The 22,410-nt window shown below is 45.1% G+C and overlaps 2 protein-coding genes across 6 annotated transcripts in view; both read right to left on the minus strand.

The window, feature by feature from the left end:
* Nucleotides 1-391: 391 nt before the first annotated feature.
* LOC8035158 (protein lin-37 homolog) lies at nucleotides 392-8,201 on the minus strand. Of its 2 annotated transcripts, none has more exons than XM_029995723.4 (9): nucleotides 7,809-8,201; nucleotides 7,632-7,701; nucleotides 7,389-7,445; nucleotides 7,226-7,317; nucleotides 6,853-7,010; nucleotides 6,608-6,766; nucleotides 5,036-5,109; nucleotides 3,281-3,352; nucleotides 392-949 (listed from the first exon to the last, which is right to left on the minus strand). In XM_029995723.4, exons 1-9 carry the CDS (start codon nucleotides 7,834-7,836, stop codon nucleotides 904-906), a joined length of 756 nt encoding a protein of 251 aa, XP_029851583.2. In that variant the 5' UTR covers nucleotides 7,837-8,201; the 3' UTR covers nucleotides 392-903. The 2 variants fall into 2 exon arrangements, with proteins under 2 accessions (XP_029851583.2, XP_029851581.2); XM_029995721.4 differs by having other exon boundaries at nucleotides 7,632-7,704; nucleotides 7,809-8,193.
* A 1,977-nt stretch (nucleotides 8,202-10,178) lies between these two features.
* The window catches only part of LOC8035160 (glucose-6-phosphate 1-dehydrogenase), a 32,377-nt gene continuing 20,145 nt past the window's right edge, over nucleotides 10,179-22,410 (minus strand). For 3 of the 4 annotated variants that reach the window (XM_040499652.1, XM_040499651.2, XM_029995703.4), the window contains exons 3-12: nucleotides 21,887-21,924; nucleotides 21,661-21,769; nucleotides 20,816-21,030; nucleotides 19,401-19,559; nucleotides 18,930-19,055; nucleotides 17,612-17,705; nucleotides 16,061-16,277; nucleotides 15,131-15,336; nucleotides 14,337-14,506; nucleotides 10,179-10,447 (exon numbers count right to left, since the gene is read on the minus strand). In XM_040499652.1, the coding sequence (XP_040355586.1) occupies nucleotides 10,360-10,447; nucleotides 14,337-14,506; nucleotides 15,131-15,336; nucleotides 16,061-16,277; nucleotides 17,612-17,705; nucleotides 18,930-19,055; nucleotides 19,401-19,559; nucleotides 20,816-21,030; nucleotides 21,661-21,769; nucleotides 21,887-21,924 (1,422 nt within the window). In that variant the 3' untranslated portion in view covers nucleotides 10,179-10,359. Of the gene's footprint in view, nucleotides 10,448-14,336; nucleotides 14,507-15,130; nucleotides 15,337-16,060; nucleotides 16,278-17,611; nucleotides 17,706-18,929; nucleotides 19,056-19,400; nucleotides 19,560-20,815; nucleotides 21,031-21,660; nucleotides 21,770-21,886; nucleotides 21,925-22,182; nucleotides 22,367-22,410 lie in introns of those variants that run through there. The other variant, XM_029995702.3, reaches the window with a different exon arrangement.

A 22,410-nucleotide genomic window follows, 5' to 3' on the forward strand; every position in this document is an offset into this window, starting at 1 on the left:
GGCCCCGCCTGTTTATCGCAATGGAAATGTCATTCTCCTAATTTCAACCACGGAGACGCGTTCCGGACACCATACCCATGCTGTACACTGCTAGCCCGCCATTCAGCACCAGTGCTTCTGCTTCGAGCTTCGCCACTTCTCACTGGCAAGCTCGGAAAAGCAGCTACTGCAAGGGGGGAGGGGGGGGGGGGGGGGGGTCGGGTCCACTGCGAGAAAACAAAACAACCGGCCCATATCGGAACGATTTGTGTAAGATCGTAGAAGGTATGAACAAAAGTTTTAAGGACGTTGCACATCCAGAGTTCTTCGCTCGTGGAATTGAGCCATAAAAGGTCGTTACACACGTCTTAAATTATTTTTTTAAAAAAGAGGGACGTCAACACTTTTTTTCAACAGATATTTAATTGGAATGGCCTCTTTTTACGATATCGCAGCCAAGAACGAGCTACACATTCGTGGGAGAATAACATGACACAAAAGGAGCACATTGAAGGGTATATCAACAAACAAAGCATATATTGCGGTAAAGCTGCTGAAGACGGCAAGACCGACCACGCTAGCAACGGTGTCCTCGCAATTGTGCGCAATGTAGCTGGGCCTCAGATCGCTCATTTTCTCGGCTCCAAAGAGCATATTTGCAAAGCTTTGCAGTTGACTTGTGCTTGACAGCCAGTCAGCCAAGTGAGCCCCAGCATTTTCTTTGGGAACTGGAACTTTATCTTTAGCAGAACAGTTCACAGTAATTAGCGCACATTGCTTCCTTACAGACCATACGTTACAGCAGGTAGAGACTGCTTACTCCAATCCGTAAGCTTTACAGCTCGCAGTGAGTGAATCGCGGAACACCTGAAATGTCTACAGTCTACACTTCCTCGTCATTTCACCGCAGCTGTCGAGAAGTGGTCAAGTGGCCACGCTTTCCCACTGGGATGCCGGTGCATCATCACGACTGAAAAGGAGAAAAGGTCAAGTTAGAGTAGTAAGCCATGGGTGCTAGTGACACGGTTTAGGCGCATTCTTAGCTTTTAGCTAGTCTGGTTCCTGGCATGCATTCAAAACTTTTTTTAGTATGAACAACATTGCAAATGAGGGATGCAAGGAGTGCATTGTTAAAGGGACACTGACAGGGTATTTAAGCTCGCCAAAGTTTTTATTTGTGCACGACATGAGAGCCCAACTACCCAGAACACTATTAGCGGCTCGAAATTCGTTTTCTTTCCGCCCGAAAACCGCCAATCGAGAACTAGCCGCTTTGAGTCGCACTCGCTCTCTTCTCCGTAGTCACGTGCACTTTTCTATGGTCTAGGACAACCACCAAAGATAATCAAAGCTGTGTGTCACTGAAGGCACCTACTCGATGCTAAATATAGACAAAAGAATATGACGCCCATTTTTTGTGGCTTGTAAAAAGCTGCAAATACCTTGATTGAAAAACAAAAAAAAAAGTTGCACAGCCACGTGACTTATGGTACTTTCTCCTCTATATTTCTTCTTCGTCCTCAGTATAGTTTCGGTTTCGAGTAGTTACATCTTTTTTACTTCATTAAAAATATATGTAATGCTTTAGTTAAATATTGATTGGGTAGCCTTCCGACACCATAACGGATCGCCTGGCAAAAGATGAAAACATTTTTTTGGGGTGTGTCAGCGTCCCTTTAAGGCCAGTTCACACACTTGCATTCAGAGCAACCACTACGCTCACGAACGAATGCAACCGGTTGGAACAACGATTTGCCATGGCAACGAAGCACTAAACAGCCGTCTCATTCGTGTTCGTTCGCAACGCAATGAGTTAGTTGGGCTGAACTTTTTCGCTACGCTTGGGAACGGACGGAGCAACCGCATTGACAGACCAATGGCAGGTCGAAGAAAGCGCGCGGTTCCTCGACCTGCCGCGGTTCCATTTATCTGCTGAAATACATGAGTCTGTGGTAATCGTCAACGTGGTTGATAAGGTGTAAGCTTATCGTTCCGCATAGCGCGCTATCCTTGACTGTGAATTCTCATTGTGTGTCGAGATGATAACCCAGCACACGTTAGAAGGGAAGATTTATTTACTCGTGCGGCATTGTCATGGCGGCACTCTCAGGAGCTGGAACGCTCATGCTGTCGTGTTTGTTTCCTTCGACTACAGTGGTGCTTGCTCAGCATTTGTATCCTCAAACAACGCCCAGATTTCTTATTTTGCGCACTCCATTCATGCGCTCAAGTTCAAGGTCTGTTATTGATGTGTACCGTATGTAAAGTCGCGCATGAAGGATGAGAATTTTTATGCGTTTTCATCACCCGAGAAAAGTGATTATTGAGATTGGTTATAATGAAGTCGGTTATAACGAAATAGCGGCTACAGCGAAGCGATCACAATTTCCCATTCCCTTTTGCACTTCATTAACCAAAGCCAGTTATAACGAAATAGTGGATATAGCCAAGTGATTTCCGATTTCCTTTGACTTCGTTATAAGCAGTCTCGACAGTATTGGTAAAGTCGTGTGTAAACTTGTGATCGCCCAAGACGGCGTACTGCATCTTTCTTTTTGTTTTCATGCACTTCCCTGCATGTCTATCCTGAGAAAATAAGAATGAACAGAGCTTGAGGCCACAGAAAACTGTCTGCCCATTTTCTGCTATGCCAATGAGTGGCAGCGCGTCCCCTTCTTTCTAGAGGCACCACGGAAACAGCTGACGGCGGCGGAGAAGTTGCCGCCATGCTGACGACCTGCTGCGCTTGTTGCAGCAATGGCTGGAGTGGGTATGCGCGGTGCAGAGCAGTTGTTCCTGTCGCAATGTACGCAGTCGTAGCTAACGCGCTCGTTGCAGATGTCTAAACCGAACTTTAGCTTCGTGCCTTGTAGTTTAGCATGCATCAAACGCCATCTAGAAATTGAGGCAATGGCCTCGCCTCCTAGGTGATACCAAATGTAGCAACTAAAAAGTCTGGGCACGTACAGGCCCCATATATTATCAATATGGCAGTGCAGTGTGGTGCAGACTTGGACTGCATATATGCACATGTTTGTAGTATCCGGTGCCTGCAGTGTTGCAGATGCAAGCCCGAGGTTCCAACCGCACAAATGAACTCCCAGTGGGACCACTTCCCACATCCTTTCTTTTAAAGTTCTTATGAAATTGCGTGTCAGTACTTCGCTGAAACGAGTTATGGCGAGTTCCACTTGCTTTAAAACACCCAGTATATGCGCAGACTAACCGGAGCTACCAAGAGCTTGCACGACACTTATTTTTGGAATGTGCCATCCAAATGCTGGCTGTTGGAAGTGCTTACTTCATGGCTCGGTGCAGGACAGCTGTACTTTCCTTGTAGCGTTCTTCATTGACCATGGCTGCTTCTTTCCATCTGCAGCACCACGCAAGAATAACCTCATTATGAAGCCGCTTTATTGTAATGATTTTTGTTTGTGCAATCAAAGTACAGCGAATCATGTTGCTGGCCACTTATACTGAGGAATGATGAATTTATGCCTTTTCTATCAGTTTGAAAAAGAGATATGAATAACAAGAAACTTCCAAATGAAGGAACGCACTGGCAGTTCTGCCGTGTCCTCGTCCCGACAGAAAGTACAGGAAGCACTCAAGGGTACAATGCCATCAATATCTGAAGATGGACCTTTGTTTAATGCTACAATTGATCCATCGTTTTAAATTCAGAGTTAAATTTGTGTACAAGCAGGTCAGATACAGCGTGATGTTCCCTCTAGTGTGAATGCTGCCTCATCAGCATGGGATCAGAGTTCTGGGCAGGTCGGCTATGAGACATTCATGGGAACTTGCAACACATGTGTAACTATAGTATTTTATTGCCACATATCACTGTTGCTGTGAAGGTCAATCAATACCTGTGGGACAGCACAAAAACCTACCTTGTCCAATGCAGCTTTACTTTCTGTGTTTATTTTTTTTTTTTTTTTAACCCGTTTCAATGACAGAAAAATAGTTAACAATTAGCTTATGTTTGGTCCGAGTTTCAACAAGATTATTTTCACCTTAATGTAAACCATGGCAAAGGCTGCAGGCCATAGTTCAGAACTTCAATAGGTTTTCGCACTGCGAGCCCGCTTCTGCCGCCAAAAGATGTAGCTGTGAGCTCGCACCTTGTAATTTTCAGTGCGGTCTACGTTAAGGTGAAACAAGATGCAGGCCTGAGATATAATGGTGACATCCCTGAGTGTCTACCTCATGCTATGTCAATGCAAGGCCTAGCCCTGGTGGCTCTAAGATTGGAGACTTATTGATTTTAAACAGCGCACAAAAAGTCGGGGGAAGAGAAAAGGACAGTAGAACGAAAGAGCGCTGACCCCCAACTGATTTATTTAGAAAGAAGTGAAAAGAAGGAAAAAGAAGCCACGAAAATTGGAGACTTATCTTCGCCCTAAAGCAGCATGACTGCTATAAAAAATCATAATGAGGTGAATGCAGTGACATTGCTTTTTTCTCGCTAGTAACTGAGGCAGTAACAAAATTTGATCGCAACAAGGAGCGAAGTACCATTGCCTGTCTACCTTACACTCATTTCCAACAGTACAGTGGACTACAATACAAGTTGAATGCAGAAGCAGCTACAAAGAAGCAATGGCTGTGCACTAATGAGCAGGGGAGGCAACTGACGTAGCCTAAGACACAAGCAAACCAGTTCAGAATTAAAATGCTCTCGAAGCCATTTGCAACTGCAGCCCTAACTTGACGAGGCACCTTGCTGACTTATTTATAGAGGGCAGCCAGCACTTCCCAGTTGTCAGCTCTAGTGCTTTAACTAATCATACTACAATCGGATACAACATAAGAGAGACAGTGCAAGGGGGGAAAAGGGCAGAAACCAGGACAGCTAAAGTGGAAGGAGCAACCTCCTTTTTACAATGGCTTTTCTCGTGCGCATCCTTCTTCCCCCCCCGCAGTCTTTCTTACGTTGTATCTGACTATAGGGTATGACACATTTCCAAGCTCGGGTGTAGCCAAGTACAACTAAAGCGCAAGAATTATGTCACGAAGACCAAACGAATACCATGTCACAAAATGCTCCTACTTTTGTCTGATGCCTTTCCAGCGGGCTTGGTGACCAGCAAGAAGGACACTGACTGGGACAACCTCGCTTTCATCCTGAAACATGAAAGAGAATAAACAAATCCCCTATATTCCATCCCAAGAACACTGAGCAACAGCATATGAGGCATGGGCACGAGCATGTGGCTTTAAAGGGACACTGACAGGGTATTTATGCTCCCAAGGTTTTTATTTGTACATTACATATGAGAGCCCAACTACCCAAAAAACAATTCATGGCTCAAAATCCGTTTTCCTTCCGACCGAAAACAGCCCATCGAGAACTTTCCAGTTTGAGTCGCTTTCACTCTCTTCTCCTTGACAACGTGCCATTTTCTTTGGTTTAGACACAACCAACAAATATAATGAAAGCCGTAGGTCATCGAAGGCACACACACAATGTTAAAAATAGAAAAAAAAATATGATACGCATTTTTTGTGGCTTTTAAAAGCTGCAAATGCATTGTTTTGGGGAAAAAGAAAAGTATCACAGCCACGGGACTTCCACCACCTCTCTCCTTTTCTATATTTCTTCTTCCTCCCCAGTCCGGTTTCGGTTTCGAGCAGTTTTGTTTTTTTACTTTATTAAAAATATATGTGAGGCTGCAGCAAAATATTGATTGGGTAGTCTTGTAACACCATAATGAATCCCCTGGCAATAAATAAATAAACTATTTTGGGGACACAAGCGTCAAAAGATAAATTTTATTTTTGACGCTTGTGACGCTTTTTGACGCAAATGAAAAAAGATTAATTTTTTTAAACAGTCTAGTTGGGACACAAGCATCAAAAAATAAATTTTAGGCAAAAAACAAAAAAGAATTTGTTAGAGCAATATTGTTGGCGAGAGATTTATTTGAAATTCTGCGTGCAGAGTCTATGACGGCATAGAACGGTCATTCGCTCTTTCGACCTCGACGTGAAGGCAAAGCCGATCCACCTCTTCTCCATGTGCCCGAAATGCCTAGAGAAAACAAGTGGAAAGGAGGTGACTACTGACTAAATCGCGTCTCAAGCCGTCAATATTGCTCTAAAAAAAAATGTTTCTGTAAAATTAATTTTTTGACAAGCTCAACCAAACTGTTTAAAAAAAAAAAAAACTTCTTTTTTTCTTTTCAGGGTTCTTTTAAGAAATGCTTTCCTTGTATCACTGGTAGTGCAAACAAACACTCGCACCCCTGCCTTTGTTAGCGCTGCACACAATATAGGAGAAGGAGTCTAATAACAATTGCAGCAGCTATACAGCTATGTAAAAGTCAATCTGTGATCAACTTTTACTTTGTTTGTCACACGCGGAAAAGCCAATCTGTGATTGGCTTTTTCACGCGTGTCTAAGATTATCATAAGGGTCACCCCGCTTAGTTAAAGCAGAGTTACATTGCCATTTTTATTTAGGGAACCTTCAAACTGTCTTCGATACCGATCTCATCCCTGTACAAGACGGTACCAGATCCTAGACGGAATAAAGACATTGCATCTAACCAATCCAGCATTTCATAGCAAGCTGTACAATAGCCTTTCGTAGTCGAGTCCTCAGCATTTTTCAAAAACTCACAGATGCCATGAAAAACTTCTCAGTGGATGGCGGAAGCGGCGATGGTATCCGTAAGTCTCTAATATTCCCGTCTTTATCCCTGGGTGCAGCGACCGGTGGTGGCATGTTGTACACTCCTTTGGGATTCTCATCCCCCTTCTCTGCGCCAGATTCAAAAACCTGCAACAGCGACATGAATGTTCCAAAAGGGACACCCTTCCAGATGACAGCACGCTTTTGCATCAAGCTCTTCCAACAAAACATACCTTTTGCTCCTCTTCCTCATCTTCAATGTTGGCTGCTTTTTCGCCATCTTGCAGTGGCTTGTTACGGATCCAACTTCGGCACATTGAGTACAATGGAGAGTTTTCGTCGAACTGCGCTAAATCAACACTGCAGCCATAGATTTTTGTGATGTAGGTGTCTGAGAGGAAAAGGTGAGACATGAGACAATTCCAGCAAGGGGAAACCTAGAGCTCATTCAATGCTACGACCATGGTTTCTTCTGTTTCGAGTTAAAAAAATAGATTCAATTACATGCACGAGTCAGTAATATCACACGAGTATGTTCATATGAAGCAGCACCTCTGCTGCAAACATGCAGTCAAGAAAAAAACAAGATGTTGCAAAAGGGCTTACTTGAAGCCTGGAGAGCCGATTCGTCTTTCCGACGTCGCTTCCTCTGAGTTTTCTGCACCCTCTTCGAAGGAGATGACATTGGTGACGGGTCCCTATAGTAGTAAGGGGCCCAATTAATGTTAAACTCGCGATGATGGCGAGCGCATCGTCAATGCGCACTTACTTCATCACAACATCGGACGCCTTGGCCTCGTCGTCCGACTGCGACGACGAGCTCTGACTGAAAAGCAGATGGCACAATTGTCATTCGTAGGACTGGACCTAGTAGCAATTCACACGGAGTATACACAACTTGAAGAAAATTGTATAAGCATTAGTAGATTTCCACAAATCGATCATCAATCTCCTCCCGTTTTTCGATCTGTAACGGATCACGCGAGAGACGCGGTGTTCCCGGAATATTCACCTTTCTTCCGTTTTCTCCATGAGATTTTGAAGAACTCCATCGAGCTTAGATCTCGCTTGGTCAAGCTCGGCTGCTGTAAAGAATGGTTCAGTTCGACATGAGAGCTCTGCTCGGACCCTCTCTTCGTCATTCGCAACGTGGGCGTGCAAGCTGCTGACGGAAACAAGAAGTACACACCGTGCTTTTCCTGTTTGTTCCTCGACATGATGTGTTCAGACTCAAGTCGCTGCAATTCTAGAGCGAGGAAGGTGCTTCTTGGAGTTCGCGATCAGCTCACCACACAGCCACACCGACGCCAACTGCTCGCCAACGCCGATTCCTCGTATCACCGATTGCGTGTCGTGTACTGCGTAGTACGGGACGAAGGGGCGTCGACGCCACTCCAAGATAACGTCGAGCGAAGGGAAGTTACTTGATTTTTTCCGGGATAACATGTACTAATTCCGCACGGCTAACGAGGAACGGGAAATCAAGCATCGCGCCGTTTCCTAGCTTTAATTCCTATTAAGACCAAGATGGCGCTCTTGTAAACAATGGCGTCCTGTGTTTTGTTGTTGTTTGTGGCTTAATGTCCCAGTGGTGCTTCAGTTTCACTTTCGACTGTAAGCATTTTGTAAAACTAAATATAAATTGTTAAAATAATAAAAAATCAGTGTCTTTATTTTATATGTTTATATATAAAATGTATCAATATTTTTATTTGTTTTAAGTGCTTTTCACGTTGGGTTGGGACGTTTCCAAAGTCAGATTTGTGGTTTTTAAGAGTTTTACGTGCCAATCCAACGAAGGGCATCCAGGGCGGGAACTTTAAATATGGCACGCCCCAGCGGATGCCAGCGGAGGACAGGATTCATTTCAACCACTTGGGTTACCTGGGGATCTTCTCACCTGCAGCCAAAAGCTCGGTTCTTCTCCGCATATGCCACCGTCATATTGCGGGCACCTCACCCAAGATTCGAACCCCGCCAGCTGAGTATCTGTAGGCTGGCGCTTTGCCTCGGAAAGGTTCGTACGTTTCAGTTTTCGATTTTTTAGCAGAAAAACGAAGATGCAACTGTGTGTAACCCCTAGTAACATCCAAAAATAAGCTAAATGTTCACTTCCAACACTCCTTTTTTTTTTTTTTCACAGCTTACATGCGAACGTTTCGAATATGGGCACTCTCAGCATGTGCTTCATAATGTGCTGTAGCTTTGTCGATCAAAAATCGGTCTACGAGCACTTGATCTTGCCCAGTAACAATCAATTTTGGGAGTTTTACGTGCCAAACCAACAACGGGCATCAGGCACGCCCCAGCGGAGGACTGAGGATTAATTTCGACCACCTGGGGATCTCCTGACGTGCAACCGAAAGGTCGCGGTTACACGGCGCCTTCTCCGCAATAAGCCTCAGTCAGATTGCGGGTACCTCGGCTGGGATTCGAACCCGCCACATGGGTATCCGTAGGCCTGCGCTCTCGCCTCGGAGCCATCGAGGTGGCTTGTCCAGTAACCACATTCGTGCTATTTACTTTCAGACAGCATGTTAATCTACGGTCACCTACTAACCAGCTTCCGATATTAATAATGAGTAGGAAAAATTGACGCCAGCAGAGGTGCATAGATATTTATTTTCATCATTATTGAATTGAAACAAGACAGTAGCAGGGTGGATAATAAAAATAGAGATGATTTAATTCAGAATTTAAATAGTAATTTATATCGTGATTTACATCAGGTCAGTTTTACTAGATATTTAAAATATCTCTAGTGCTCGTGCCGCAAAAAAAAAAAAAAAAAAAGAAATTGTAATATTTAAAAAAATGAAGAAATAGTGTTTATTCATTGTACCTATCATTTGATGCTTTTAGATAAGAAAATCATCAAGCAATAAAGATTAATATCAGGCCCAACACGAGCAACAAAGAAGTGCTCTTTTGAGCAAATCGGAAAGTCGAGCTTCCACATCGTTTGAGCTACACAACATCCTGTTGCAACAGTATAAAAACGGAAAACAACGAAAGCTAGAGAAGTAATGTCCTGTAACAATGAAAACAGAACTTGAAAAAAAAAAATTTAAAGTTTCCAAATAATTTTTAGAAATCAAGCTTTGTTCTAGTATGGCAGGGATTACAGCAATAAAAAAAGTTAAACTGTACTTTGCATTTACAGTAATTTTTCTTCCGCTTTTATCAGTGACCGGACAAATTGACCAAATAATCTGCCACGATTAAACATATGTAGCAATAGACAATATTTTCTAGCTAGTGATTTAAATCAAATTAATCGGATTTAAATCATATATTATCTATTGAAATCAAATAAATCCAACTTATTTTATTGAGAAAAAAAAATTTTTCTGCTCAGCTGGACAGGAGGCAGACACTAAAAACAGGATCTTTGCCGTCAACCCATGGCACCATGCATCTGGCAACTTTTACAGGCAACTCTCCATGAACACATCAGCAGTCAGCTAGGATCGTTCACACAAAAACAACAGAGAATGCAGTAAGGCATTTCTTCACAGGACGTGCCATTACACATTTAGTTCAAACAGGAACACAGAAGGAACTTTTAACAATTTTTTATTCATTGGCAATGTAAAAAAATACTGGTTTCAATAACAAAAACGGTAGTCCTTAGGAGAAAGATAGCAGATCTTGTTAATTTCACAACAAGGAGAACTTCTCAATATGTAAGGTAATATTCGTTGGGTTTGCATAACTTATAAATACAGGAGAGACGCGAACTACGCCGCAGTGTTCGTCCACCGATATGTGCCGTAAAACTTGAAGCCGACTTGCTTCCAAAGATCGTCAGCCTCCTTGAAGCCACGACTGAAACAAACAACAAAAGTTTTTTTTTTCTTTGTTAATTACACTTGACAAACTATAACATGCATCACGAATTGACAAGGCACTGGACAGACAATGTAGACACAATCCATCATGCTCTAAAATACTACACATATGTAGTGACATGGTGCATATACTTGGTAAAAACCTGGCTTAGCAGACTCAAAATATTGACAATACAGGGCTAGAATTGATGAGCTTGACGAGCGTGTTGGATTAATACTCAATACAAAGGAAGCACAACACACACAGGGGACAGAGACACATCTGTTTCCGTCCCCCGTTAGTGTTTCGCTTTCTTCATATGGAGGGTGACAATTAGCTGATGGTGCTTACTTGACTGACAGTAGGAACAAAAATGGTTCCAGCTTTAGCAGACTACAGGTCTCTCTCTGGGTGTCGAAGAACTTGGGTATTTTTAGTTATCTCTTAATTTATAGTCTATAGAAAATCGAAGGACAGATCGCTTGATTTTCCTCTCTCGAGCTTCGTGTCACATACCATTTTAAAAAATCCTGCTATGCCAGAAAATATGGTCTATCAGGTTCTGCAAGCGTGCATGCTTGGCTTTTCCGCAGTAAACTCTCATGACCGCTACTATCTAGAAATATTAATCTCAGCCCTGTTTCCATTTTGTTTAGCCATTTACTTCAAAGACGTGGAGAAAGACAATGCAGGTATTTGCACTGAAAGTACAGCGTGTCCACAAATCAGGATGAAGCATTTAAAGTGACCGCATAAATCAACTTGGTGATGCATTGAGCAAGAAATTACCACAGAGACGCCAGAAGGTTGTGTACGCATTGCATAAAAATTTCGAAAGAACAAACTTGCCCGTGTAAAAAGTAAAAAACCGGGAACCGATTTTCCGTACCTACAGCGCCCGTCTGCTATCCACGCCCCTTTGACTGGCACAACAACCGGCAGGTGGCAGCAGCAGCCCCAACCCCGGCACTAGCTAGAGAGCCTAGATTGAAGAGAGGGCCCGTCTCAAGCCACGAGGAGCATGGCAATTTAATGGCAGACACCTGCGGCGATCGGTTGCAAGTGCACATGTGCTGCGTTTTTGCGTAGTGAGGAGGAAAGCAGGAGGAAAGACAGATGTTTGCAGACGATCGACGCTTCTATCACCTCCTCGCAGCTCGTATTGCAAACACAGCCCATAAACAACGTGACCCCGATCGAGCGGTTGGAAACTCTCTGCAATACAGGCTCTCTAGCGCCACGTGGCGACGTGTAGCTGAAATTAATCACCGAACCATTTGTCTTGTTCGTTTTGTGTCCAGTTAATGTGTTTCTCCGAGCACGCACCGTTTTTGATTTAAAAACATTGCTTTTGGCACGACCGGCCGGTAAGCCTGCGCCAAGTGCCTGTATTACGAAGAGTTTCCAATCGCTTGCGTTTCCAGACGCATTGGTCGTCAGCGGGTGTCTCCACCTTTCTGTCCGTTTTCCTCCTCAACACGCAAAAACACAGTGCATGCGTTTTGCATATGCGAAGACCAATCGGAGCGGGAGGTATCGGGCATTAAATTGCAAACACTCTCCATGGATTGATTGGACCCTCTCTACAATCTAGGCTCTGGCTTGCGCCAGGACTGCTGCCACCATCTGTCGGTTGTTGTGCTAGTCAGAGGGTGCGTAGATAGCAGATGGGCACCATGGAGTAAGTTTGTTCTTCTAAATTTTCATGCGATGCTTCCACCACCTTCGGGCACCTCTGCGGTAAACCATAGCGCAATACGTTACAAAGCCGATTTATGCATTCACTCTAAAAACTTCACCCGGATTCGTGGGCACGCTGTAGTAATGGGACTTGAAATGCAAACAGATGCCTGTGCAACTACAGGCACCGAGCAATTTTTCGGACGCCGATAATTCGGACTTGTTCAATATTTCGAACCTAAAGGAGGAACCGTGACCTACCCAATAGAAATAGTGCATATTCGCGACCAATGTTTCGGACAGCTTGAAGTCCGGAAGTTTGATTTTTCGGACAAAATTGTTGCGAGCGATCAGCGGGAAACACCAACGAGAGGTTGCCATTTTGGATTCTACGTTGGCTGCACATGGATTGGCTTGGTTTGGCAGCGCTACTTCAATACTGCCAAGTCCTGCTGTTATGCGACGCTGTACGGCTTTTCTTTTCTCTAGCTGCAAGCCATTATCATCACCATTGTTGTTTCCATTTTGCTTTGTTCATTCGCCATCGCAGTCATGGACTTGTGCCTCTCATCTCGATCTCGTCCCGGTGAATAGTGTTTTCAAACTACGCTGGCTTGGATGCCAAGGCCCCATCTGCTCTTCCGCTGTCATGATGTGTCGCTAGGAAGCGCAGAAACTACTTGACCATAACACTAGAAAAGAAGACAGCGATTCTCAAGCTAACAGAAAGTTAGCCAAATGCAAACGGAGGCGTAACCTAAAACAAGGTGTGCAGGCGCAACCTGAAGCAAGGCACTATTCACGGCTTTTTTAAGCCCGCTTAGGCGTAATAAAGGCAAGTTTTTTAATCTGCTAATTTTTCGGACCGCTCTATTATTCGGACGTTTTTTCCGTCCCTGCGAAGTCCGAGAAATCGGTCGGCGACTGTGGTAACCCCCACTGGCATGACAGAGCATGAAGTGGACCGGCATAAGCGAGTCATTCAAACAAATAATCTCGGGATGGCGTCCTGGAGCCAACGTCTCAATTAAAACTCATTTTTAGTCCTTCGACTGCCAGGTTTTTTCTAGCATGCCAAACAGAAATTTTTGGTCCGATGCACAAATTCTGTAGCATGCTTTAAAAAGTATATTTATTTGTCAAAGACATATTGGTCCATTTGCTCAAAGTTAAGCGACGTCTGCGTGCCTCCAGCCAAGGATATTTTTCTCAAATTATACTTTTCGAAACGTGGTGCAATGCGAAGTGGCACCCCCATCTTTGCGCCCCGCTTTACTCTTTTCAAGTGGCCTTAACCAACATTTTTATTACTAAATAAGCTTATCACTAAATTCGAAATCTCGGTGTTTGACATAAAGCGCAAGGTTGAACGAAGTAGATTCGCCTTTCTGTAATGCGAAAGAGCAAACAGAGACAGAAGTTCCCTAAACAAGACTTTCCACATGCCGTCAACGGGTGTTACTACAAGATAGAACATTGCTCTACACGTGAGAATAGAATCGAACACCCAGTTGGGAGAAGTAGAGAGCAAATCCAAACTGAAACCTGTATGGGGACGCACCCGAGTACACTTGGGCGTGGCACTCGAAGGGTTAAAAGTGATACTGCAACGAAGTTCGAGCGCCTTTTTTATTTTATTTTCTAAATGTCAACCACGTTCTTGACACACTACAGAGACAGAGTTTTTGCTCAGAAAGACACTAAAACATTATTTCGAAGGAATAGGTAAACCGAATGTCGTTACATGACTTTGCACTAGAAAGTGGCATCGCTCTGCGGGTGTACGGCGGCAAGCTGCATGCCTGCGAGCCAGGTCAAACCGGACTTTTCTTCTTTCTCGGCCTATTCAACTCCTCTGGGAAGCGGGGAGAGAACTAAAATGGCCAGGTTGTAATGTGTTCACGACGCCAAGTGGCGGAGCTCCTAACAACGCCAGTCTCCAGGCAGCTTTGCCCGTGCTGGGCTGGTTGTGTCAAACCACCCACGATGCATCGCGCTCTTCGATGGGCAATCATCGAGCGCTCGTTATAATCTATACTTTGGAACGAAAAATAGCCATCCGTTCAAAACGCAGGCATGCAATTGCTATTTGCAGAGAGAGTCGATAGTGTTTAACTTATTTCTGAAAGCGAGAGGTATATCTTAAGTTTAGATTCAGTATCCCTCTAAAGACGAGCGTTGCACGGGACAAGGAAGGGTCACGCACCTGCCGTACTCGTAGGGCACGGGCTGGGGCCGCTCCCGGTCGATCTGATGCAACAGGGGCGTGAAGATGCGCCATGCCTCCGCCAACTCGTCGCTCCGCACAAAGTGCACCTGGCTCCCGTAGAACACGTCCAGGATGAGACGCTCATAGGCATCCGGCATCGTCATGCCCTGCACAGGACGCCACCCAGGATCAAAACGAGGCATAGGCGATCCTTGCAACGTACGAGCCGGTACGGGGAAGGACGGTCGTCTGCTGCGAAAGCTACACCAGAGTCTGAAGGCACAACTGGCAACACTTATCGACCTCGTATAAAAGCCAACGCATGACCCGTGCTTTTCGCTTTCAATCGCTTCCTCCGTTACTCCATTAACACATCCTCTTGCCCTTCACCCTTGAGTCCCAAGAAAGTGTCGTGCAGAGTCAGCCCTCCTTTCTTTGTCGCTCCTTTCCTTTCCATACCCGACCGACATGTTCCCAAGGTCCCTTTAGCTAAGGGGTCTTTATTGTTGGCAGCGAATCCATCCGCAATCCTCCACACGTGACAAGGGCTCGCAAGCCCAATGCACAGGCAGATTCACCAATCCCAAAAACACCTACGTTAAACATACCATCATGCCAAACGTGCAAATAGGAAATACCCTCGAAGACAAAGGAGACTGGAAACCAAGAGAAAACATCTGCCTCGAAGACGACCGGGTTTCGATGCCAGCCTTTCATTATAATAACGGCAAACAACGGTGCCTGCAGACACGCTCAGGCCGGAAATCCGGTTTCCGAATGGTGGCCCTTGCCTTGTAGCGGCTGCCGTAGGTCAGATCCAGCTCTGTCTCCTCGATGTCAAAGGCCATGCCGGGCTTCTTGGACATGAGCTTGACGTAGATGGCCTCCCCTGGCTGCACTCGCAGCACCAGCTCGTTGCGCTTGCTGTTCCCGCCAAAGATGTCGCCGGGCACTTCCTTGTACTGGATGCGCACCTCCGCCTTCCTCTCGTTCAGCGCTGAAACGGAGGAGGAACACGACGGTTGAGACCGGTCGGAAGACAGAGGATGACCCCTCCACCCGCTGCTCGTCACATTACCGTTTGGAAAGAAGTTAAACAAGTTTAAGCTGCACCGACGGCACAGATCATTAGAATTACTTGCTTTAAAGAGTCTTTATTCAAAGACGAATGGAGTGAATGCCCTTAGCACTGCTGCTTGTCCATTAAAATTAGAGAATTATCAATTAATTAACTGAAACCAGCCTGAAAAAATAAAAGGAAAAAGTAAAATATTAAGTAGTGGTATGCAGAGTTGAGAAACGGTAGCACAGGCGGTACAAATAAAGACTAATATAATACACAATACAGTAGCGGGTGAAACATGCCGAAAGTGTGCGGTAGCCACAACAAATTCCCTCGTAACTAAAATGCCAGAAGAAAAAAGAGTTTTCATGGGGAATCGCTTTGACATTACAGAGGAGTTCCACCGAAAGGGAAAAATAGAAAACAATCGGTTCATTGCTCCTCCCACCAAAAAAACTTACTACACTCCAATAATCGTGAAGCTGTAACTCGGGGGTCTACATGCACGCAGTCACCCAGTGCTGCTGTCCCCTGGCACCCCTACCACACCCCCACATAGTGACAGGACACTACGACATTGCCCGGACTGCCCACCGAAGGGCCAAAGAAACCTCTCTGTCTTGCAGAGGGCGCAGCGCCCGGGAATGTCGGCGGTCACCTTTGCCGCAGCGCAGGATGAAGGGCACCCCTTCCCAGCGCTCGTTGTTGATGTAGGCCACTGCCGTGGCATAGGTGGCAGTGCGGGACCCGGCGGGAACCGTGGGGTCGTCCAGGTAGCCCAGCCTCTCCTCCCCCGTGCCGTCGGGCTTGCCCACGTATTGCCCCAGCACCACGTGGTTCATGGTGATTGGGGGCACACACTTGAGCACCTTCACCTGCACGTGGCAAAAGGGCACAACACAGGAGTCAGGAAAAGGATTCCCCCCTTGGGACGAGTCCAATTCGGTCTACTTCCAATCGAAACGCGATACCTGAGCACGCTTTCAAGGCCTGTATCCCATCGATCTTTCGGTTGGAATTTCGATGAGAAGGAGCAAAAGACTGCGTTCCGACTGGTCCTCAACAAGTTTTAGGCTTGAACCTGCCGTACAACCCTGCCCTGCCTTCATGAGCTCCAAAGTTGTTTCAGAGTTTTGCAAAGGACCCAATTCGTGTGCCAATATCGGGGCCCCGAAAAAAAGGCCCGACAGCTCTCCGAAACCTGCAAGTTTAGGGATTACAAATATACCCACCACCACGACGTACAAAATATAATGAGCTCCGAGTGCGCGCTATAAACGAATTTGCTATAAAAATTTAGGTTATAAAAATAGCTGCATTCTTTAAAGTGGCCGAATTCATTCCCACAACCTTTTGATATGTTCCAAGAGAAAAAATTTGGCAGACCACTTAAATTGAATGAAATATTTGAAGCAACGAACTGCATATAAATAATTATGAAATACTACACTTCATCGGGGAGGATGGGAAACATGCACTAAACTGCCACAAAACAATAACAACTCATTGCAAAAAAAACAAAACAACATAGTGCTACTTTTGTTTGACATACATTCACCCTCTTCAGCCGCCGAACATGCTTATCTTCACAACGCCGCAGTGGTGCAAAACTTGTTATGGGCATCTGTATCCCGAGTAAGAGTAACAAATTCTCCCTCATTGGTCAAGTAGAAAAGAATGAACTATTGATTATTTTAACTAAAGATAAAATGGGCTTCCTCTAAACTGATGCAAAAGCACAAAAAACGAAAATGTGCAGGAAAAAGGAACAGGCGACAGGAAATCGGCAGCATCCTGTCGTTCCTTTATCACCCAGCATGCACACGCCAAGACTTTGCTTGCCCCATCAGAAGACAACATTTCTGAGTATACTTTAGCACAGCTGATATCCGATAACTCACATAAATTAATTTCTTAATAGGTCATTCGGAACCATGGATACCCGGAGAAGACATTTTGTGGGCTTGGTCTCTTTCCTTAACCTCGTTTTCTATGTTGAACCACGGATGCAGCGAATGCGATTAGTTTACTTTTGCATGTAATATGCCGCATTAAATTTCATACTAAATTACTTTGTAAGAACATCTGCAAATTAACTATATTTAAGTGGCACAGTAAGGAATCAAATTCAGTTGAGACAACAACTGTTTTAGGTCGCCCAAAATATGTTCACTCAACCATTTACCGTGCGAGCCCACATTGAGGTTACCTTTTCATTTCGAATGTCCTCGGCATTTGTAGAGACTGGCTTTTCCATAGCAACCAGGCACATAATCTGCAGCAGGTGATTCTGCATTACATCTCTGAAATAAGAGTGCAAACCAGTCAGACACAATCCAGACACAAACAAAGACGATGAACTTACGCCCGGAAGAACCACGAGAAAGAACCGAAATCTAGAGCGAACAGAGAGGATCCTAGCTCTTTCTCCAACGACATTAACCAACAATAGCCACATCTCAAACGTGTAGTTTCGGTCAGCTTTTGATGCGAGAATGTCCTAGGGTACAACACTCGAGTTGAGTAAATCCATGTAACCGATAAACAAAAAAATAGAAAGAGGAGTGCTACATCATGCCCGCAAGCATAAGTAAAAGTACCGCAACATACCAGCATCAGCGAGTGCCTCTGCATCTATTTAAGGCACAAGGCAACGCGGTGGGAAGAAGACGGATGCGAGCACGCCGCAAAAATTGACGACGACACCGGACAAGACGAACCAGCTCCACTGAGGCGATCGGCTAGACATTTAGACATTAAAGCGAAAGATGCCAGACTGCAGGCCCGTTCACAAACTTGAATCTGATTACGAGAGAGTTCTTGCGGTCTCTTACGACGAGAAACGCACTGGCACGCTGGCACCATCTAAGAGGTTATTCTGGATCTGCATTCCGCTGGGGTAAAGGCTTCGTGGTGTTTGCGAGATCAAATGTACACTCTACCTATGAGAAATAATCGAGCCAACAAAGATGGTGTTCCATGGCTTCTCGATAGATGGCGCCACTCGGTTGCAAGCGGTCGCAAGTATGACCCAGCCTTGCGAGTAAAAAAATTCCGATTAGAATCAAAAGAAAATAAAACCCTGCCTGTCTAAAATAGTAAATTTTAGAATGTCCAACTCGACTAAACTGCCAAGACATTTTCACATAACATACGCCGAGAGTTCTTCATACTTTATTGCACTCGATAGAAAAGAAAACAAGGAAGCGTGGAAGGCATGCTAGTTCTGCGAAAAGGCTAGGACCCATACAGACAGGTGTGCCCGCAGAACTTCCCCCTTGTACCTCTAATATAGTAAACAAGTAAATAGGAACTGTTCGGTTATGTCAGGCAAGGAAACAACTACTACACATAGACAAAACACAATTACTTAATAACTCGCGTGTTTTTGTTTTCTCCGTGTCCGGTGTGGTTCAAGACGTACATTGTGTGCCAGCTTGCCCGTCTAGCGACTCTTTACGGGGAAGACGGCACGTTGCGACAATTATTTGACGATCCTAGACGAGATCACGCGACGTCCAGCTTACCTGATGATCCCAAAGCTGTCGAAGTAGCCCCCCCGCCCCTGCGTTCCAAAGGGCTCCTTGAAGGAGATCACAACACTCGCTATGCTGTTCCGGTTCCAAGTGGGACCGAAAATCTGATTAGAAAACCTGCACAAAGAACGTCGGGACAGAGGCATTGAAGCAAGCCTGCAAAAACAACCTTCCCATTTCCAGCAGAGCGTTGCTTCAAGCCGCAGTCTCGCTGCTCGTGCGTTGTACAAGAAAAGCACAGCATCCACTGCAGACACGACACACCTGAAGCATGTTCAAAGCACATTTGCTTCACACGTGTGTACGCTTCAAACATACTTACAGACAGTTTTTGTACGACCGAAGCAAGAGCTGACCGTCGTACAAGGAAGAAACACGCCTCGGACATTGACTGCGGACCGTCTCTTGTACGACGTAGCAGCAACGCGACCGCGGCTTTAGGGGACGACGAAAGCGACCGACCTGATCGCCATGAGGTTTTGGACCATCTCCTTGCCGAGGTAGTGGTCGATGCGGTACAGCTGAGATTCGTCGAAGAGCGATGCGAGGTGGTTCGAGAGCTCCGCCGAGGACGCAGAGTCCTTACCAAAGGGCTTTTCGATGACCACCCTGGTCCAACCCCTGAAGAAAAGAAAGATGAAAACCACACTCTTACGGGTGCGGTGGGAAACAAAAGGCAGACACGCCAGCATTGAGGGTAGTGCTGTCATCTGAATTCAACCTACAGAGTTTAAGAAAAAAAAAAAAAAGTTTATGCATTGCCAAACGCTTATTCTCTGCTCAAATGTAGCACAAGCGATTCAAAGCAGATGCTGAAGTTTCAGAACAAACTGTTACCTCAAACAAAGGTCACGAGCGATTTTCTCAAAATTGCGAAGGGAAAATGGGGCCCGTTTTCAGTAACTGCAGCCATCCAGCACCACGTACTGGAGGACTCCGTCGGCTGCCATTTGCCCATTGAAAATTTTGGAAAATCGCTTTTTTAAGGTAACTTGGTTGCACAGAAGATAGGCACTGATCACTAATTAAGGTTGTTGAGTGTAAACAAAGACAAGAAATACAAGCACTTGCGTGCAAATATTTTGTACTTGTCTCAGATAATCAGCACTCAAATTTAAACACACTTCCATTTTTAGATCTTAAATTCGGCAAAATTCAAAAAGAGGTAACCAAATTCTCGGTTAACATGACCTCTACTACTACTATCTACCAAAACACAACAATGGTACTCTAGTTTGTTTTAGCCTGAGCGGCTAACTCCGCTCAAAATAAGCACCGAGATCAAGCTTTTATATGGCAGCTTACCTAAGCAAGAAATCTTTGAATATAGCCCATAAAATAAGTGGCTTAGCAAATAATCTGTGAACATGGGCGGATTTAGAGGGGGGGTCCGGATGTCCTGACCCCCCTCTTGATTTTTACATGTGTAAAATTTAGGGCGTAAAACAAGGTGAGGGGTTCCTAAACATATGGTACGCTGACCAACACCTGACCCCCCCCCCCCCCCCCCCCCCCCGTCAGGAAATTCCTGCATCCGCCCGTCTGTGAATACAGCCCACCAAGTAAGTAGCTTAAGTTTAAACCATTAAAAAAAAAAACTAAAAAAAACTTTAGCTTATTTTTATGGTATTCGGTAGTTGTTGATATGCTTATAATGACTTTGCAACAAGCAATATAGCACACGGTACACAAGTATAGCCTGCCTCGCACACATGATGCTGCAAAAGGCATGGGCACCAACTCGTTAGGAAGCTTGGCCAGCCAAAAAATTTCACGAACGTATACACTAGTGCTTATTTCAAGCCCCAGCATGGACTCCGATTTTTAAAGCTTCTAGTTGTCCCTGTAGCTACAGCAGAAAACAAAGGGAAACTGACTTTTTGCTCATACAGTGCCGCTTGATGTTAGTAGCAACAGCCTGAAAGACTGTGGGCGGCAGTGCCATGTAGAAGATCCGGTTGGCCGACGACCCTTCCAGTTTGCGTAGCTCGCCGTCAAGATTGTCGAAGTCTTCACTCGCGTCATACTTGCCACTGATGTAACTGTTCAGCTTCAGGAAATTCGAGAATTTCTCTTTCTCCTCCTCTTTGACCTGATGCAAGACAGTGGGGGCAAACAGGATTAGCCAACACGTCTACGATAACTCGAGCTGCTTTCACCGTATTTGTGCAAAACATGTGCATTTTGGCAGACATTTCACAAGTGGGCTCCCCATTCCGCCGACTTTGAGGTGAGCACCGAAAACAATAGTGCCCACTTTAACATGCACTGTTAAAATTAAAACTGAACAATATTCAAACTAGATATCTGGCTAGTCCAATGCAACCCACAAACTCAGTAGTTTTAATCTAAAAAAATAAATAAAAACATGCAAAAGTATGACTCAACAGTATTGAGCTAGGTTTGCATAAGCATTTTGTACTCGCTGAAAATCTAGCTAACCAAGAATATGAGTGTTTTCGGCTACAACTAAGAAATGCTCAAATTAAAAATATGCCAATTATAAAAACAAAAAGTATGAAAAAAAAAGTGTACTGGAACCTGTCACTGAACAGCCAGCGGACGTAATCAAATGCCTAAGGCTATTTGGAAAGTTAGCATGAATTGAGGGGTTATATGCAATCTGACGGAGTATCATACAAGAGAATCCTGCGCCCAGCGACATCACTCAAATGTAGCATTGGCAGGAAAGTTGGTTATGCTGCATACGATGGTGGCATACCTTAAGGTAGGGCTCAATCTTCTCACTTAGACTTTCCACGGTCATGTTGGACCTCGCGTAGCCGACGAACTTCGTTTTTGGTGGCAGCAGACCGTCCCTGAAGAGAGCCCTGTGCAAAAAAAAAAAAAAAAAAAAAAAAAAAAAAAAAAAAAAAACGCTTTTTATTAAAGTACGACGTCCCATAGACCACAACCAAAATCGGCCTCAACTACCATGACAAGCTTACCATAACGTCGGGTAGATCTTCTTTTTGGCCAAGTCTCCCTGCGCAAGACCATAAACACTTTAGGGGCAGACGAGGGAGACGAGACAGGAAAGCATGCTTCCAGGAAACAAGGAAAACCGCAGAGCGGCACGCAACAAGGAAAAGACGTCCAAACACGAGCGACGGAAGGTTTGCGATGTGCTACCTACGAAAACAAACCACGGGCGGCATGCTGGCTGCGTGCTTCCGGTGGATCCGCGAGAAACAAAAACGCGGTCATGCGCTCACGTGCAGCGCAGCTCGAACACCGAACCTACTCGTTCGTCGAGTACGACAACAGACAAGCTCCTTTCCTCCGCATCGCTCAACGGTGGCTCGTGCCCGTTCGTAGTAGCGGAGGTAGTACCACCGTCGCCGTTCAACGACGTAGTCGCGGCCAACGGAGCCACCGAAGCACCACGCCGCACGATCACCACCATGCTGCCTCGCGCGTGTTTTCGGCGTCCGGCGCGGTCGAACGGCCTCTTTTATGGCCAAATCCGGTA

The sequence above is a fragment of the Ixodes scapularis genome, unplaced genomic scaffold (genome assembly GCF_016920785.2).
Source record: "Ixodes scapularis isolate PalLabHiFi unplaced genomic scaffold, ASM1692078v2 PGA_scaffold2__306_contigs__length_199485367, whole genome shotgun sequence".
Taxonomy (NCBI): Eukaryota; Metazoa; Arthropoda; class Arachnida; order Ixodida; family Ixodidae; genus Ixodes; species Ixodes scapularis.